Raw genomic sequence first — 18,813 nt, forward strand, 5'->3', positions numbered from 1 at the left:
TTATGATAATGTTAAATTAATTATAGAGATTGCACCCAAATTGCAGCCCAGTGGTGGAGCCACCATGGGGGTAGTGCTCCAAACCTCCAGAAGATGGTAGTTCAAGTCTTGAGTTTACCAACTAGCTCTTCGGATTGTGCGCGAAATTGGAGCTCATTTGAGATGGTATGTTTAGTTGAGGTTCTTGTATATCAAATAAGATATAGACATATCGTACCGATTTAATAAGACTTCTACAATTTTACTTTAGTTCTCTTTAAGTTCAAATTTAAAAATCTGGATGGGTCAAGTAGTAGTAGGCATGCATTTTTTTTAACAAATGCATACAAAGAGAAGAAACAGGCTTGGGCAAAGGAAGCTCAACGATTTAGTATTTGTTTGAGAGAATCAGAGGCTTAGGAAGAAGCTTAATAAGCAGAAGAAGGATCCCATCACTGCCTAGGACAAGGAGAATGCTACTGAGTGGTTGGTTGGGGACCCTAGGACTGAAGAGGTCTTCCCTAAGAAGAGTTTGACAGGATATGATTAAGGAGGCTTCAGGACCAGCTTCCAATCCTAGGAGGGCTACACAAGTTTCAGTTGTTGCTAGTAATTCACATAGGGTGAGAGAGATAAAGAAGGATGAAGCAGATTCAGAAGAACTAAGGAAGAAGAGCAATACGTTGAAGAGGATGATGATTCTAATAAGGACTGGCAATAGGCCAGGTCAGCCCTGTCCCTAGCCTAGTCCTATTCCCCTGAGGTCAGGCCCAAGCCCGGCCTTGGCCCTATTAGGACAGGGCTAGGCCCGGCTAGGTAAAACTAAAAAAGAAAAAAAGGAGGGGGGTAGGGCCAGGCTGCTCCAATATTTTCCTAGCCCAGTCTCAGCCCTCAAGGCACATTTCGTGGCTCAGGCCCTAGCTTTTTAAGGCTGGGCTGAGCGCAAAGGACAGGGCCACCCCCACCCGGCACATTGCCACCGCTAATTTGGATGATGATAGCCGTGATTGAAATGGAGGTGCAAGTGATGATAAAGATTTTAACTAATGATTGAAGAATCAATGATCACCTCTCTCTTCTTTTGTTATTTAACCTTATCTTTTATATTGCATCATATAGTATTGGTTTTATATTTCTATTGGAGATTTGGAGTCCATGTGACTATGCCTATGAGTGAGTAAGTATGCATCATGATTGTATGTCACTGTAGTACGAGTTGCAGAGTTGGATTCTAATACACTATGGACATGTTTATGTTTTTCACTAAATTTTCAATGATTTGAAGTTTTGAACATGTTTCAACATTCATGTGTATATATTCGCATGAAAAAAGTTAGTTTGAATACATATAATACAAAAAAATACAAAAAAAAAATTGGGTAACTAAAAATTAAAGAAATACAAAATCAACACAAATAATTGTATATATGTGCATTTGGATAGCACATATATGCATATTTCTGAAAAGTTCCACCTCAGTGCACCTAGAAACCGCTTAGGCGCTAGGCACCAGGCGTAAGGACGGAGGCCTAACATTTTCTGAAACACTGGTGGTAAGATGGTCCTTCTGGATTACGTAGTTGACACAGTCATCGCTGCTGATGATGCTCTAACGATATCTTTTCTAAGCCTACTGTCCAAGGAACATTTTAAGATGAAAGATTGGGTAACTTATTATTTAGACCTCAAGGAGACCAACGATGTTAAAATTGGATTGGAAAGGCTCGTCCGATCTAGAAACTGGTGAACAAATGCTTATTCCGGTCCGATCGACCCACCAAACTAGATTGCCCACCGATCTAATACTAACCCATTGCTCTTGACAAGACCTGAAAAAGATTAAAAAAAAAAATCCTTTTTTATTCAAATTTTCAGTGAAAAATATCATTCCTTGGGGGTTATTTCATCCTTTGAAATAGTTTAGGGGCATGTCAATCTTTTCCATGATAGGAACTGTTTGGGTTTAAAAAAGTCGAGTTTTAGGAAAAGAGCTTCTCTCTCTCTCTCTCTCTCTCTCTCTCTCTCTCTCTCTCTCTCTCTCTCTCTCTCTCTCTTTGTGTGTCTATACACACATAAAACACTAAACGTTTTTTGCCAAAATCCAGAGGAGGATTCTGACCATCAATCCACCTTTTTTATTTTTCATATTTGGAAAATAGAAAAAAGAATTTTTAGGGTTTTTTCTGGGCAAGAAATGTTCTTTTCTCAAATCAACGCAATAGGTCGTTTCTTCTCTTCAATTGCTTTATTGTTTAATGGAACTATGGAGTATGTAGATAGATGAAATTTGTTCCATATCATGAATTTAGGGGTATTCTCGGGTTTTTATTTTAGTGAAATTTTGATTTTTAAGACCTTTGTTTCTTTAATGCACAAATGCAACTCAAGAAAATGTTAAACTATGAAAATATTATCATTAATAGGATTTTGTGCATTTTTTTGTACTTTCACTTGTATTTAAATCGATGATAGTAATGATATTGCCATGGTTCTGTGAATAATTGATTATTTTTTGTTCAATTGTTTAATAACTTAATTCAGATATATTCAATACTTTTAAAGAAAAGTGAAGAGTTTCTTTAATTTTCCATTGATTATCCTCAATGGGCTTGCGGCTGTGTTTTATTTCTTGCATTTTGTGAACTTGTAAAATCACGTAAGTGTGTTCTGCTCGCTAAGAGAAGATTATTTATTACATGTCCTTTTAGCATCTATATATAAGTGATCAGGTTGTAATAGTGTGAATGTAACAAACTATGGGCGTGTGGCTTATGGGATGTGGACGTGGAGTTGCAGACTAGTTTATTTACTTTTTTCATGGTTCATAACTTAAATCCTTTATGACAGTTTGTCTTGCTTCAATTTCATTGTTATTAGCTTGTTGCTTGATGGGTTTTGAGTGCATCATGAGAATTTAATTGAGATATGGACAGATGGTGTGTTAATATGCATGATTTTATTTTTGTTCCAAATAACCATATGAATTTTTCTGAATTTTCTAGATTTTCTTTTTTCAATATTTTCTCTATTATTGTTGTAATTTCCCTTTTACTTTTTTTTACCCTTCTAACCGGTGAATTAATCCAGTTTGACCAATCTGACAGAAGCAGTGCCCTCACTGGTTCCACCACCAGTCTGGCCTTAACAACATTGGAAGAGAGAAGGTTTGGCAGGCATACTGCAGCTATTAATAAAATATACGTGTAGGAACTTATATGTAAAGATTATCTTACAAGGAAGACCATTAAGACACAATTGGAGTTTTACTTTAACGTCCCTTCAAGAGATGGTAGCCTGGTTCTAGAACAAACCTTTTACAAATAATTTGTTAGTCTTAAAAAGTTTTTATATTAGACCATTACCAGTTCTATTGCTTACCTTATGTCAATACAACACATCATTTGTTATGCTTGCTGCAATCTTGTCTTGTTTGTTTCATCGTCTGCAAATTTTTACTTGAGAGTTGAGAATATATGCAATGATCAATAAGTCCAAGGCGGCCGCCTAAGCGGTGGGGGGGGGCTGGGCCGCATAGGCGGGCGCCCAGACCCAAAGGCAACCAGTATTTTTTAAAAAAAAAATTTGGATCCCCCATACGTCCAAGGTTTCAAAAAACGGTCCGCCAAGCGCCTAGGAGGCCTGAACAAAAAAACCTCACAAATCGACTCAGGCAGCCCTACGTCCCCCCATTTTTTGAAACCTTGCATACGTCCCCCCATTTTATTATATATAGAATTGCATGTTTTATTATTTAATAAGTACGTTTCATATATAATATATTGTTAAGATGTCGGAAGCCGGAAGCACATATCAAACATAAACATTTACATCTTTAGACTGTAAATGAAATAACTATAACTCAATTATTTAATATGCATTAAGCAAGTATTAAACTAACTAATAAAATAATTATACTTTATGAATCATACATCGAGAAAACACATTACACATGCAATTATTTAATAAGCAATTAAGAATTAAGCAATTATTAAACCAATTAATAAAATAATAATACATATAGATAATAACATGTCAAATATATATCACAGAGTATCAAAGAAAAAATACAAATAGCAAATAATAACAATCATTAGACATTAAGGGAAAAAATACAAAACCTAATGAAAACTATTGAAATATACCAACCTTCTTGCAGTGGACTCGATTTCGGGCCAAACCTTTGGAATCCCAAATCCCCTCTTTTACAACCCCTATAAGCCTCAAAAAGACTGGGGATGAATATCCTTTAATATTGTGACCATTCGAGGATTTTGAAAAAACTTTCGATCTCTCAAAAAATCTTCAAATCTAGTTTTTTTTCAAGTTGTTTCTCACTCTAAAGTTCACTAAAATTATTTTTTGGGGCAAGAATGGCCCCCCAACCCTTATCCCCCCTTTTAAAGGGGTAAAATGACATTTTTGCCCCCTCCCAAATTTTTTCTCCGCCAAACTCTTACTGGCTGCCTAGTCGGGCGCCTAGTTCTAACCACCTAATAGTGTGTGCTTTATAAACGCCTAGGCGTTTTATCCAAAAGTCCGCCTAAGCAGTCGGGCAGACAACTTTTCGAACATTAAATATATGCAATCAGATTCGAACAGTTGCCCAGATACTAGAAAGTCTATTGCTGGCTATTGTGCTATTCAGAGTGACCGATTCTACTATTTCTTGGGATTATATGCAGCATTATCTTGTCGACATGTCCAATGCCAGAGCATAATACCATGTTATTCCTTCATCTAAAGTGAAACAGTTGTGCTCAAGGTGGTGAATACTGGGTGTTCACCTCATAGATCCCCCACCCTTTCATGAACATAAAATCATTTACATAAAGAACGGATTCTAATTTTGTGTTCAATGACATAAAGGAAAGGTCTGGGCTTGGGCATAATTCATGAACGCATTGAAATCGCAACACTACATCCCAAGTTCGAATCCTAATGCTGAACACCCGGGAAAAAAGAAAGACAAGAGAAAGCACATTGTAGATTGGGTACATGATGGATCATTATCCTTTTCTATTTCTCTAAACAAGCAAATCATAGACATGTTAATTGAGGCTTAGACAACAGATAGGTACAAATACTAGGTGGAAGAACTGCCACTCATCTCCATAGATGAGTTTATGGGGGGTGTTGAGTTTCCTTTTTTTTCCTTCAAGAACTGGCGGGCCATTGAGTGTTGTAGATGTATTTGTAGCTTCATAAACTAACTCATGATTCAAGTAATTTTACATATTTTTCCATGATAATTTGTAAATAATGTGTGGGGAGTTTTCTTGTCTGTATACACTTACGTAATCTGTATATAAGGCTTCACGAGCTAATTCTTGAATTAGTAAGAATCAGTTTTTACCAAATCTTGTTCTATGTAACGAAATTTACTTCCACACACCCACTGACCATAACATCACCCACAATTCCTCACCATCAAAGGTTCTGTTTCTTGAACTCTAGGCTGACTAACCTTTCCTCAACCCACCAACTCTTCTAAAAAGCATCCCATGAATCTAATCAATAGCTCGACACATGACCAATGCGCTTCAAACCTGAAATACCAGCAGTAACTTGCACATGACCCACAAAACACTCTCAATGAAAGCTTTTCACCAACCTACGTGAGGAACTAACAAGGGTAATGCAAAAGAAACAGCTTTCAAAATTTGCATAACATAAAAGAACAATGGAATGGGGCTCGAAAATCAAAACCAAGTGCAAAAACAGACACTAGAAACAGAAATTGCTAACTAGATGCATAATGCCTAATATCAGCTGAGACATACACTAGATCAAAAAACACATGACTATATATAATATCATAAATCAATAATCACGTTAGGAATTGAAGAAAGGGGCAGAGAGGACACCTACTTCTGATAGATTTTCATATCAATCAGAATGGTGGAGCAATCTGAGCAATTGCTTAAATTGTTTACAAAGGTAGATGTGCAGTTTCAACTACCACAGTCCTCTGAAATCAGCAAGAATCAATTATGTAGAAATCATGCTCTCGGTTAGAATTAATTCTATAGAAAGAATGCTCTCTCAGACTATTAGTACCCATAAGAGGTATATTAGCTCCGAGAAAAATCCAACAGCACCTTAGTTCATAATAACCAATGGCTAAGCTTGTTTTCAACGGTTGAGATCAAATGAATATTCAGATCATCAGATACCAATGCACTGCTTTTTCTTGGTAACCCAGAAAACAATTTACTCAAGAGATGCTTAACAAATCAAAAATCAAATCCAGCAATTCTTCTCCTGAATTCAATCCATGTCCTTAAGAACCTTCCAGATATGCAAATAAAAACAGTTACAGACACACAAAAACTCCCACTTTTCCAAGTCACATGAAGCACGACGATTATTTGGAGAGTAAAAGATAAATGGAAATTCTACATGAATCAAGTCCAAGCCGAAAGAAATAGCGGTTGATGATGAAGGATCTAACCTTGAATTTGACAGGGAGGTTGGCTTCACGGTCATTGCAAAAGATGGTGCGGTGGCCCGGTGCCTGGGGCTGCACACGTCCGAGACGCACCGTCCGCGTCTGCCGGTCACCCCTCATCGATGAAGAAGAACTGCGAACCCTATCCCTCACCCTCTCCCATCTCCCTCCTCCTCCACTCATTCTCTCTCTCTGAACTACAAGAATGTTTCACCAGATTGGTGTAGGCAGAGAGATGGTCACCACCACGATCCCTGCCCTCTCCCCTGTTCGCTTGCAGATCTAAATACCTAATAAACCTACAGCCAAACTAGAGAGAGAAATGATGCACCACCGAAGCTAGAGAGAGAAACAAATGATGCATCGGGGGCCGTTTGGGCATCCGAGTCGTTTATAATTTCAAGTGGAAAACCTATACGAAAATATAGCCCCCACGCACCCTCTGCTTCGCCGTATCCCCCCTCTGCCTTCGCGCGCTCTCTCTCTCTCTCTCTCTCTCTTGACTCCCAACACGTTCGCGTGTTGTAAGAGCCACGGCCTCGCAGTTGTCTGATGAAACGGTCTTGTTTGGCAGGTCCACTGTTCAAAGGTGACATCAGGAAGCAAAGCAAAGCTAATGGCGACAATGACAAAAGAAAAAGAAGCTTCTTTATGCGAGTGTTTGGGATATTTTGGTAGCCATGTCAAAGTCCTGTTTTCTTGGCGGTTGACTCATAAATGACCATCAATAATACCCAAGTATTTGCTGATTGCATAGTTAGAGGCCGATAACCAATTTTTCTGTTAAAAGCAGCGAAAGATGCTTTTTTTTTCCCTTTTTTTTTTCTTTTTTTTTTTTTGTCACCAGCTATTGGTGAAAGCAGAATGCTTCATTTGGGCTTTGCAACTAAACACCTCCCTTCCACTTTTCCATCGGGGTGCAACAATGTGTCAATCATCTTCGACGTCCTTATTTTTTACGGACCCCTGAGGAAGCAAGGAGTAGCAATGTTCGGTCAGCTATTTTTTTTTATTTGGACAGCAGACACTTTGCGTAACAGTGCATTACCATAAGCCTATTTTTTTGCAATCTCATTGTAAATCTTGTATAATTTCGGGTAGATCTATAAATCCATTTTATACAAGGTCAGCTAACCTATTTTTTACAGAGAGTCCCACATTGTAGGGACTCTCGGTTTAAACACTCAATGTACAACAAAATTTTATAGCAATATAGTTAACTCTTATAAAAATAAAAGTGAAGCCCTTATTTTCAATGGGATCACAGTTCAAGGGGCATCAACCATCAGGTCTATTATTGATGTTTGCTGCATGGTCATTGGACCGCAACTAAACTGCAACAAAATCGAAGCGATACTCTTTGGGGTTCACACAATTTTGAGAGCTCAAGAGCTTGATACCCTCCAGAGGTCTATGACAATGGTCTACCCCTTTTTCATGGACCTCCAAGTCATTCACATTGTCATAGCTTGATTGGAAAGACCCTAACTTAGATCGGCTCTTGAGAAGCATTATCTCTATTCTTTGTAGGGCGGCCATAGCTTCTAAAATCAACCCTCGGTGCCTCTTCTATCTATTGGTTGCTCTCTTTCTCCCTCACGAGTCCCACTTGCAATATAATTGAAAGGCTCAACGCAATTTTCTGAAGGTGGGTTTTTTTATAATAGGGGATTGCATCCTATAAGTTGGAGTACCATATGCCAGAAAAATAAAAAAGGGGGTATTGGGATTCACCATATTATTGACTTCAATATGCCTACAATGATGAAGTTAGCTTGAAAAATCATCTCAAAACCCATCCCCTTTTGTCTCATTTATTTGAGCATAGATTATTTCGCCATTCATTGGTTTTGTTTGTTATAAATTATACTTACAGGTGCCACAACACAATAAAAATAAGCCTGACATGGTCTAGGATCTTTCAAACCTTCCAGCCAAAACTAAACTTTATTCAAATTGAATACAAACTAACAATTTTAAAAAGCAAAAACAAGATAAGAACAACAAGAATAAATTAAAAAACTAAGTGAAGAATTAACTAGACTTTTGCTTTTGGTTATACCTTTAGGTAGCACGCTCTACACCTGATCACTTGACCGATGACACATTTAATTCTAGGGACTGCCAAATCTACTAATCTGGAAAATTTGGAAAGCACCTCTATGCTACCCTTATCCAAAACTTATGGGAATGATAATAAGACCACAATTAAGAACCCCTTTTTAAGTCTAAAACTAGGGCTGGCCATACCCTCTACCTCTCTTAGTGGGTGTGTGTCACCTCCGAGACTTATGGGGGTTGGCATTCCTCCTAGAGAGAGGTGGAGAGAAAATGACCTGGAGAGAGAGAAACGAAGAGAGAACTGATGTGTACATAATATGGGGTTTTTCCCCCTTTTATATACGTCTCTAGGGCCTTACGGTGATGTCATCAGATTTGAATTCAACAATATCCAAAATTATAGAGGTAATATGCAAGGTGAGAGAGACCTAATATGAGTCATTCATCTCTAAGATTAGTTATTATGATTTAGAGTGAATATTTACGAACCTTATACCCTAAGATTTGACCCATTATTTACTTCTATCTTTATCTAGACCTTATAACCAATTAAACTTATCTCTTGTAACAATTTAGAATAATATGAGATAATCTATAATTCATTTTCTATCACAAAGAGATAATTAAGAATTCAAATTAGTGTAAATTGGTCAAAGATTATCTAGATCTAAAAAAATTGTCCATACCAATTTCACTAAGAATAATTATTTTAGGATAATAACAAAATGGGACACTTTAAAATAAAATGTTCTTTAGAAGAATCTCTCCAAAAACGTAGTAAGGCATCCCACTTAATGGAGGCATATGGACAGCCCACATGTGGGCCCCACACGTGTGGAGCAAGGTCCTTAGCCCCCATGCAACCTAGCCCACATGTGGGTCCCACCCAATTTAAAATAATTTCTAAATTGTCCACCACATTTTATAAACATATAAAAATTCCCTCTAGGGTTTTAACGTAAATTAAACATTTTAAAATTCTTTAAAATATATAAAAATCATAGATACACAATTTTAGTTGAATTCAACAATTCTGAAGTCTTTAAAATTTTAAAACACTCATAAATACTTAATAACAATAGATTGGTTCCTAATAGGTAAAAAAGCAAGTGAATGTCAAGGCATTCCACTAGTGCATATAATTATAGTATAAAGGCCCTCTCTATGCATATGTATACGTGTCCCTCTATATTGCCTCTCAAAATGTGATTATCATGTATACATGCTATCCAAAATTTACCACACAACTCTTCCGTCTTAAAAACAGCATCCATGAGCACACCCATACCCGTACCCAAACATTACTTCTCGACCCATACTCATATCTATACTCATACCCGACGAGTCCAAAAATATGAGAACTAAACCCGTACCCAAAAAGGTATTAAGGACCAAGGGCCAAACACAAACTTAATATGCATCTCTCGTGTAATTATATGTTTGACTTTAATGTACCCCACCCTTTTTATAGTTTTTACACTCCTATAAATTTATTCCTTTTTTTGATATGGGATTAATCCTTCTTGTATGCATTTTCTTTGAGGTGCATAAAATTGGTTGAAAGTACTGCCATGCCATGCCATCCCATTTAATTGCCCCACACAACAACTCAATGACTCATTACGCGTGGGCCCCACCTATACCAAAGGCACACATGTAAGGACTGCCACCAATGTGACGCATTTAACTCTCCGTTGTCATTATTCTTTTTCTATTGTTATTTATGTGAAAACCTAAGCACCAAAGCCATGTATTTAATTATCAAATGCAATAAAATGAAGGAGAGAGAAATTAGTTACTAATGGATCATTATACTTTCCAATAATTACTAATAGTGTGTGGGATTAATCCCATATCCAAGAGGTGTAAAGAATCTTTGGGGTGTAAGCTTTATAAAAAGGGTTGAGAGACTTCAAGTTCGTTTAAAAAATTAAAACATATATAAAGCAATAAATTAAGGTTAAATTATATATAATAATTATGGATCTAGAGACCCTCTGGGATGGGTATAGCCATACCTGTACCTAGGATTGTTCATATATCACTTATTGAACCCGGACCTTATCTGTTGGTCCAAAACTTGGACCCATACTCGAAACTGTATTAAGTATACCCGTGTCGGGTCTCCGATCAGGTCCGGTCCCATTGCCACCCCTAGGGTTGACTTTTATATAAATCCTCAATGATAGTGTTTATGCCCAAGGGGAAAGGCTTGGGACCTTGGGTCATAAACTGCCCAATCACATTAGGTCAAATACATACACTCTTATTAAAGTGTTGAATCCACTATAATTATTTTGGTTAAATGCTCTCTAACCAACGTATAAAATTTGGAAAATTTTATATAAGGATGCAATCTTATAATATAGAACTACGTATACACCTCAAAAATCTATCGGAAAAGGTAGTTTTAATATTGAAAAACTCTTTGATTGATCATCTCGATATCAAGATGTATGACCATGAAAAATAAAAAGATTTTAATTCTCAGAAATAGTGCATTTTACAACATATTATCTAAACCGTCCATTTTCAAGATTTTCATATGTTTATAGATCTACTTGATTTTAACCATTTTTAAAATTTAAAATTTTATAATTAGATATAAAAATAGATTTTGAAATAATCCTAAGAACATTTGACATCAAAATTATATGCCATGATAAATTTTGAAGGTGCACCTTTCCTCTACTGCTATGGATGCATCCGTATGCCAACTGCACCCATAAAATATTTCATATAAAAAACCAAAAAAAAAGAGAAGAGAGGTGTGAACATAAAAACAAAAAGTTAAAGGAGATGCTTAAAACAACGAGAATACAAACTGGTGACGACTCGGGACTCATCGAATGGGACTAGGAGGATATCGGGCCAGGTCCCGCCTAGACTCGCTGGAGACCGCGCAAGTAAAATATGTTTTTTGCTTTAGTTTTTTGGTTTTTTGCTCATACTAAGTCGTACAACACCCATTTTGAACGATTTAGGGCCAAATTGATATGTCGTAATCCCAATACATCAATATTTTAATCAATACTAGCAGTTGGGAGATATTTAAAAACAAAGAAAAAATTCACCATTTTTAGCCTTCAAGCTCGATCCACCTTTCGTGAGATCTCTTTCTAATTCTTCAACAAAATCATCATAATTTCGATCCAAAGTGTGGTTATTGTATCCCTCTAAAAGATCCATATTACAATTTGTGGGATCTAAGCCCTTGGTTTGAAGAAATTTATAGTTGAGATTCTTAGATTTTTCCCAAAATCAAATATTTTGATCTCTCTCTCTCAATGTTGACCAAATGTTTTTGAATTTTTTTCAATTGCATAAAATCATTGCATATATATATATATGGAAAAGTCTTCCCAATGTCTACAGGAAAAAATAAACAGTGATTTCGTCTACCCTCATCACCATCCAAAGTTCATCGTACGGTCACATTTGTCCCGTAGTGTTTTTTTTTTCATTTTTTTTCTACAATCGGAATGACCTAAAATTTGGAACATGTGTACATCTTAGTGAGACGTATCTAATAAAAATATAAAAAAAATAATTTGTTAAAACAACATTGACCAAAATACCCTCAAAATGTTTTGGGGTATTTTGATCAATTTTTTCATGTAAAATATTTTTTTGATATTTTATGTAGATTTGTCTATTTTTTATGAACACACACTTCAAAGTTCATATCATTTTGATTTGAAAAAGAAAATGAAAAATAAAATACTACCGGACAATCGTGACTGTGCGATGAACTTTAGACGGTGATGAGGGTAGGCGAAATCATTATTCATTTTCGCCTATAGGCATTTTATAGTATCTTCCTATATAGGCATTTTGACCAAATGTTTTTGAATTTTCTTCACCTTTACATGAAATCATTACCCATATATATATATATAGAACATTTTTCTCAATGCTTATAGGGAAAAATGAACAGTGATTTTATCTACCCTCATTACCGTTAAAAGTTCATCGCCAGGTCACGATTGTCCGGTAGTGCTTTATTTTTTTTCTTTTTTTTTCTACAAATCTGAATGACCTGAAATTTAGAGCGTATGTTCATAAAAAATAGGCAAATCTACAAAAAATATAAAAAAAATATTTTACATGAACAAATTGACCAGAATACCCCCAAAAATTTTGGGGGTATTTTGGTTAATTTATTTTTTACGAATTATTTATTTTTTATTTTTATTAGATGTGCATCACCAAGATGTACACACACTCTAAATTTCAAGTCATTCCAATTTGTAGAAAAAAAAATGAAAAATAAAATACTACCGGACAATCGTGACCGTACGATGAACTTTGGACAGTGATGAGGATAGGTGAAATCACTGTTTATTTTCACCTATAGGCGTTTTGTAGTATCTTCCATATATATATATATATATATATATATATATATATATATATATATATATATATATATATATATATATATATATATTATGGATTCTATGTGCAGTCAATGACACATCATTTGATGGCCGATAATGTTGTGACCTCCTTATAATGATCTTATTGTGTGTGTATGTGTGTGTGTGGAGAGTGATGTTATATAACAATTTTATAATAATACAATGATACATTCTTTAAAACCCACAATAGAGCCATTTGTTTGGCCCCACTTTCTGAAATTTGGGGAATACAGGTCCTTACCCATTTTTTAAATGGCTAGGTTTTCAAAGTTGTTAGCGGGATTGGAAAACACGATATACGACTAAGGTATGGGGTGTGCTACCACCACGACCTCAGACCCTTTCCCAAAGGATAACTCAAACATAAGTTAGGATTGGTCAATTGTGTCCTTGGATTATGAATATAAAGATGGAAGCCAACAAGAGACCATGCTAGTAGCTTTTGTTATTGCTGCAAGGTACTATAGAATATACTTGGAAAAAATGACTTGTCGAACATCTGGTCTTCAGGGTACTAAGTATATGCAAGAGCTGCATACTAAGTACATACAAGAGTTACTAAATGAATATTCTATTTGTTGTAAGGAGAATCTTCGTAAGGAGCAACACATCCTCAAGAATCTTTGTAATGCCTTATGAAGGGAGAATCTCCTCAAAAAATCTTAAGTTTATTAACCTTGAAAAACATGTAGATATGTTTCTATACACAACAACTAGTAACTCTACCATATCATACAAGAACGATTCCAACACTCCGGTTAAACGTTAGTTGGTACTTTGGATATGTTCTCAAAACGATGTGTAATTAGCACTTCTGCTTGTCATCAACGAAGACTCCTCTAGAGATCCGTTATAATGAATTGCTTTCCTTTCTTCAAGGTACAATTATATAACATTACTTTCAAAATTATAATTGTTGTCAGTAGAATCTCACCAAAATGTTATCTTGTGAAGGATTGTATTAAAGCAATTGACGGAACTCGTATCCTTGTGACAATTGATCCTAAGAAAAAAAGCCCCATATCACAATAAAAAGCGTTTCTTTCCCAAATTATGCAAGCATGTTCATTCAATCTATTGTTCACATATGTCTATGTAGGTCTTATCTAACCGAACTTTATCATAATACATTTGTGAGATTTACCCATTTCTTATTCAGGTCACGAATGATAAGGACTAGCTCCAAACTAAGTGTTGAACCTACGTAAATTTAGCTCAATACTTTAGCATTTTTGTAAAAAGGCTAGGTATAACATCTAAAATGACAGCCCTAATCTGCATCTTTGACCTTTAGCTGTATTTTAGACCTTAATTTACCCTTTACGAAACCTTATTATGGATTTGCACCCTATTATGAGGTTCTCCGGTGAATCAAATCCTTATTCCAGTATTCTCCAATGAACACCTTCTCTTATAACAAACTTTCTTATTACCTAGTATATTCATTCTCCTATGCTCAGCTGCATAGAAACTAAAAAATTCCTTTTCTTACTCACCTCAAGATTTATTATTAACAAAAATACCCTTCTTGTAATTTTTATGGGGTCAAGAGAATTGTGAATATGTTTCGGATGAAAACAACTTTATCCTTGTGAGAGGGGCAAATTAGAAACATAATCCCTTTCCTATAAGTCACTCCTGATGGAAAGAATGCATCCTTCTTGAATGATATATCAGATAAGGTATGACACAACACACGCTCAAGATATGTTACTGACTTCAAACAAGCTAGATAAATACTACTTGGTTAATACCTCAAAATTTATTGGTCCATATCATGGAGTTCGTTACTACCTCAAATAATATGGCCGTAGAGATAATGCTCCAGAAGATTACAAGGGGCTAATTCAATTTGATGCATTCTTCTCTAAGAAATGCTATAGAATGCGTATTTAGCATTCTTAAAAAATGCTTTGCTATGCTTTAAAAGCCACCTACATACCCAACTAAAAGAATAAAGCGAGTTAGTTATTGTAACGTGTTTCTTACATAATTTTATTCATATACATTTTTGAGGTGATGACCGGTTCCATAAGGAATATGATAAAGAAAATCAAGCTCATGCATATCAACCAGGGGATTTTCAAGAAGAGTATGACCCACAAGCACTCAACATGAAGTGGGTAGTCGATTGCCATAAAACATTGCACATGATATATTGGTTGATTACTGCAACAATAGAAGCTAGAATATTAGTTGGTTGATGATATTACATTAGGTTATATGGGTTATATTCTTTAATATACAGATTATGTATATTTTTGTTGACTTGATTTTTAACTTTTGCACTATGAGCTTAGTCTGTAGAGCTTAGTTTGGGATCATGTCTCTTTATTAATTTTTTTAATAGACGTAGTTTCTTATTTAGAATGCCAATAAACTTTCAATTCAAAAAAATAATCTCTCTCTTTCTCCCACTCGTGTAATCTTAATATCTTGATGGTTGAATATCACTATAAGTCGATTCAATATCAATAAATAAAATATATTATGGAGATATTGTGGACCACATATATTTGTCAGTAAGTTATCAAATAAATGCTCTCTCTCTCTCTCTCTCTCTCTCTCTCTCTCTCTATATATATATATATATATATATATATATATATATATATATATATATATATATATAGTGTGTTATGCTTCTATAAATTGTTGAGTTTTACACCTACTTTTATAAGTGGTGCCTATTTTTTTATAGCGAGAGAGGAAGCAAGTTTGGTATAAATAAAAAATGTGCCAAATAAAATTCAATAAATTCTAATTTTGTCTTCCAAACCGTCAAATATTTCAAATCTAAGGATATTTTAAAATACAAGTAGTCAGTCAAACAGGCACAAAACAACACATAATAGGATAATATATAATTCATATTTATGAAAAGCAAAAAATTCCTTTATTTAGATATCCAAAAGTATGAAAATCTAGATTCCATTTTGTCAAACAGACCCTAAATTTTATAATTAAGAGTGGAAAGAAAATGCATTATCTGACGAGGGTCTAGAGGTACCTTACTTTAATTGTTTGAGGTTAATGCCTTATATTATTAGGAATAAACATACTTGTGTTACACAAGACCAAATCGAATAAAAAATAAAAAATGGTATAAAACTTTATAATAATACAAAGAAATGGAAATTATATTTTATATTAACTCAATCACTTGAATATCAAAGAAAGTTTAAATAAAAAAATTTAAAAGTAGAACAGTAGACACCCCGCTAAAAGGATTCCCAAAAACCTTGAGCCCTAGGGACCACATTGATCCTAGAGAACCCTAAATGTACCTAGACTTCTGGAAACTCACCCAAAATTGACCAAAACCAAAATTGTAGGGGAGTCCACTAATTTTCCAACAGCCCAAGAATCATCTAAATCTGATGCATTGCTTGAAAGATAGGACCTTTACAAATTTATATGACCAAAATCACAAACAAGTCCCATGCACGAGCCTCCCCGTGTTGCGCATCGGCTCCATGAGTGGCAGGTCGCTGCGGTCCCATGGGTCGTGCAACAAGAGGCGTGTCGCGTAGTCCCAATGGGCCAGACGTGTCCAGACGCACCCATACTTTCTCAAAGCCACTTCAAATTGCTCTAAAAATTGGTTTTGACCCCAAAGAAGCTTGTTTTAGGACAATTTTATCTTTTAAATAATTATAAATCTTTATTAGTTTAGAATATTTTTAGCTTTTAAGGGTTTAATTGGCGTGAGATTTAGCTGGCCCTCCCAGCATATTGAAAAGGGGCCAGATCGGCCTAAATCTGCATCAATTTTAAATTTGTAATTCGACTGCCCCTATTTCTTTATCGATCTATCAAAATTTTATATGCATTTCACAAATTTGAGGAGATCTCATTTGACATCGCTCCAGCTTTACGTGTAAACAACAACAACTATAATATCATAAATAATTGTCAATAAATTGATATGCATTACAAACATAAAAGGAATATGTTTGATAAAAAAATTATCATAGTTATCCAAAAAAAGTCAAAATAATTAATGGAATAGAAACGCTTAAATAGAGAAAAATAAAGGTTTTTATGTAAGCCACAATTAAAATAATGATGTAATAAATAAAACAAAGTTTTCTACATTATGAGATGAATATTTGGAAAAATCTATATAAAATCTTTGTAAGAACATCAAAGTTAATAGCTCCATAAAGCATATTCCTCCTCAATAAAAATAATGATGTAATAAATAAAACAAAGTTTTCTACATTATGAGATGAATATTTGGAAAAATCTATATAAAATCTTTGTAAGAACATCAAAGTTAATAGCTCCATAAAGCATATTCCTCCTTACGCTCTATATTTTAATAAAATAGAGAAACATGATTGTATATTTCATTAAACATCCAAATAGAAAAATGAAACAAAATAACTCATACGAAAAAAAAAGAAACAACACAACCATAATGAATAAAAAAGAAGAAGAATATCAAATAATTGACAACAAAATAGTTGAAAAAAATTACAATAAACTAAAAGTGTATCTCAAAGGCAACTTCAATACAAATTCACAAAATAATAGAGAAATATGTATTTTATCAGGTACTGATATATAATCAATAAAATAAGCAAACTTACAATATCAAATAATAAATAAAGTAAAACTTACTGAAATGACACAAAAAAAGGATATAAATTGCAAAAGAAAAAAAAAGTAAAAATGAATTTATAGAAGCAAAAAGGTAGCATACCTCTTAACCTACGTTAATCAACATTGCGATAAAAAGGATAAAAATAATTAAAATTTGAAATAATTTAATACCATAAATTTTTTTTAAAAATAGATGTTAAAATCTGAAATAATTTAATACCATAAAAATTTAAAAAATTTAAAAAATTAAAAATAGATGCTAAAAATAAGGAATTGCATAAAAGTTACAATAAAGAAATAAATGGAATTCTCAAAGTGCATTCTTTTCGTACCAATTTTGTGGTTTGGACATGCTTTGTACGTGGCAATGTAAACATCAGTTTCCTATATCTCTGTCTTATTAATAAACGTAAATAATATAAAAATGTATTATTTACCTTATGTGTAAGGAAGATGGTGAATCAAGGGCCTATTTGTTTATGCATTGTCCATTTGTCTCTAAGATTTGATGCTATTTTGAATTGCCAACCACAAAAAGACCTGAACTTTGTCAGGAGTTGGCCACTTCCAAATTTGAGCAACTTGTGGTAAAGACCAATGTTAACGATCATGAAATAGCAGCCTGTATTCCGATTTCACTGAGAATTGCCTATCACTTTCAACAACCAACACAATCTCATCTTTTATTCTAAGTGGGATATATACTTGATCCAACTCCTCAAATAATCTACTAAACCGAGAATATAAACTATCATTCAACCTGTTATAAGAGAAATTTAAATTCAGACCACTTGATTTCCTAGAACCTGAAAAATCTCAACGACCTTAGCATTTGGTTGAGCCACTGTGTCAAAGATCTCAGAAAAGCAATTTTTAATGGCCCATCCCCAAGCCACTTGTGATGCCAAAAATGCACCTGGTTGCCATTACCCACACACCACCGTTGATTCCGCTCTAACAAATGATTACATAGAAAAATGGATTTCTAGAAGATAGATATATTCAAACTTCCCCTACTACTTCCAATCCGCATTTATTGAGTATCAAGACCATATTTTGCATATAAAATTCAGTACCATAGATGATATTTAAGCTAAAAACTCCATTACCACCATTTACATAGGAGAGCCTTATTGACAAACAAGATTTTCCTTATTCCCAGGCCCCCTTCACTCTTAGGGGTGCAAACCCTATCCCATCAAAAAAGATGTATTTTTCTTGCTTCGTCATAAGATCTCCACAGAAGTTGCACATCATTCCTTCAATATTTTAGCAACTGAACTTGGCATCTGAATG

At 34.6% G+C, this 18,813-nt stretch overlaps 1 protein-coding gene across 3 annotated transcripts in view; it reads right to left on the reverse strand.

Moving 5' to 3' along the window:
* ALA3 (aminophospholipid ATPase 3) overlaps nucleotides 1–6,962 on the reverse strand; it is an 86,148-nt gene extending 79,186 nt beyond the window's left edge. For all 3 annotated transcript variants that reach the window (XR_016053078.1, XM_020666249.2, XM_006842668.4), the window contains exon 1: nucleotides 6,431–6,962. Coding sequence is in view for 2 of the 3 variants with exons in the window: in XM_020666249.2 (XP_020521908.1) it covers nucleotides 6,431–6,610 (180 nt within the window). In the remaining variant the exon portion in view is untranslated. The remainder of the gene's footprint in view (nucleotides 1–6,430) is intronic.
* Nucleotides 6,963–18,813: the final 11,851 nt, after the last annotated feature.

Source organism: Amborella trichopoda, chromosome 3 (assembly GCF_054954075.1).
Source record: "Amborella trichopoda isolate Santa Cruz 75 chromosome 3, AtrichopodaSantaCruz75HAP2 v2.0, whole genome shotgun sequence".
NCBI classification, from domain to species: domain Eukaryota; kingdom Viridiplantae; phylum Streptophyta; class Magnoliopsida; order Amborellales; family Amborellaceae; genus Amborella; species Amborella trichopoda.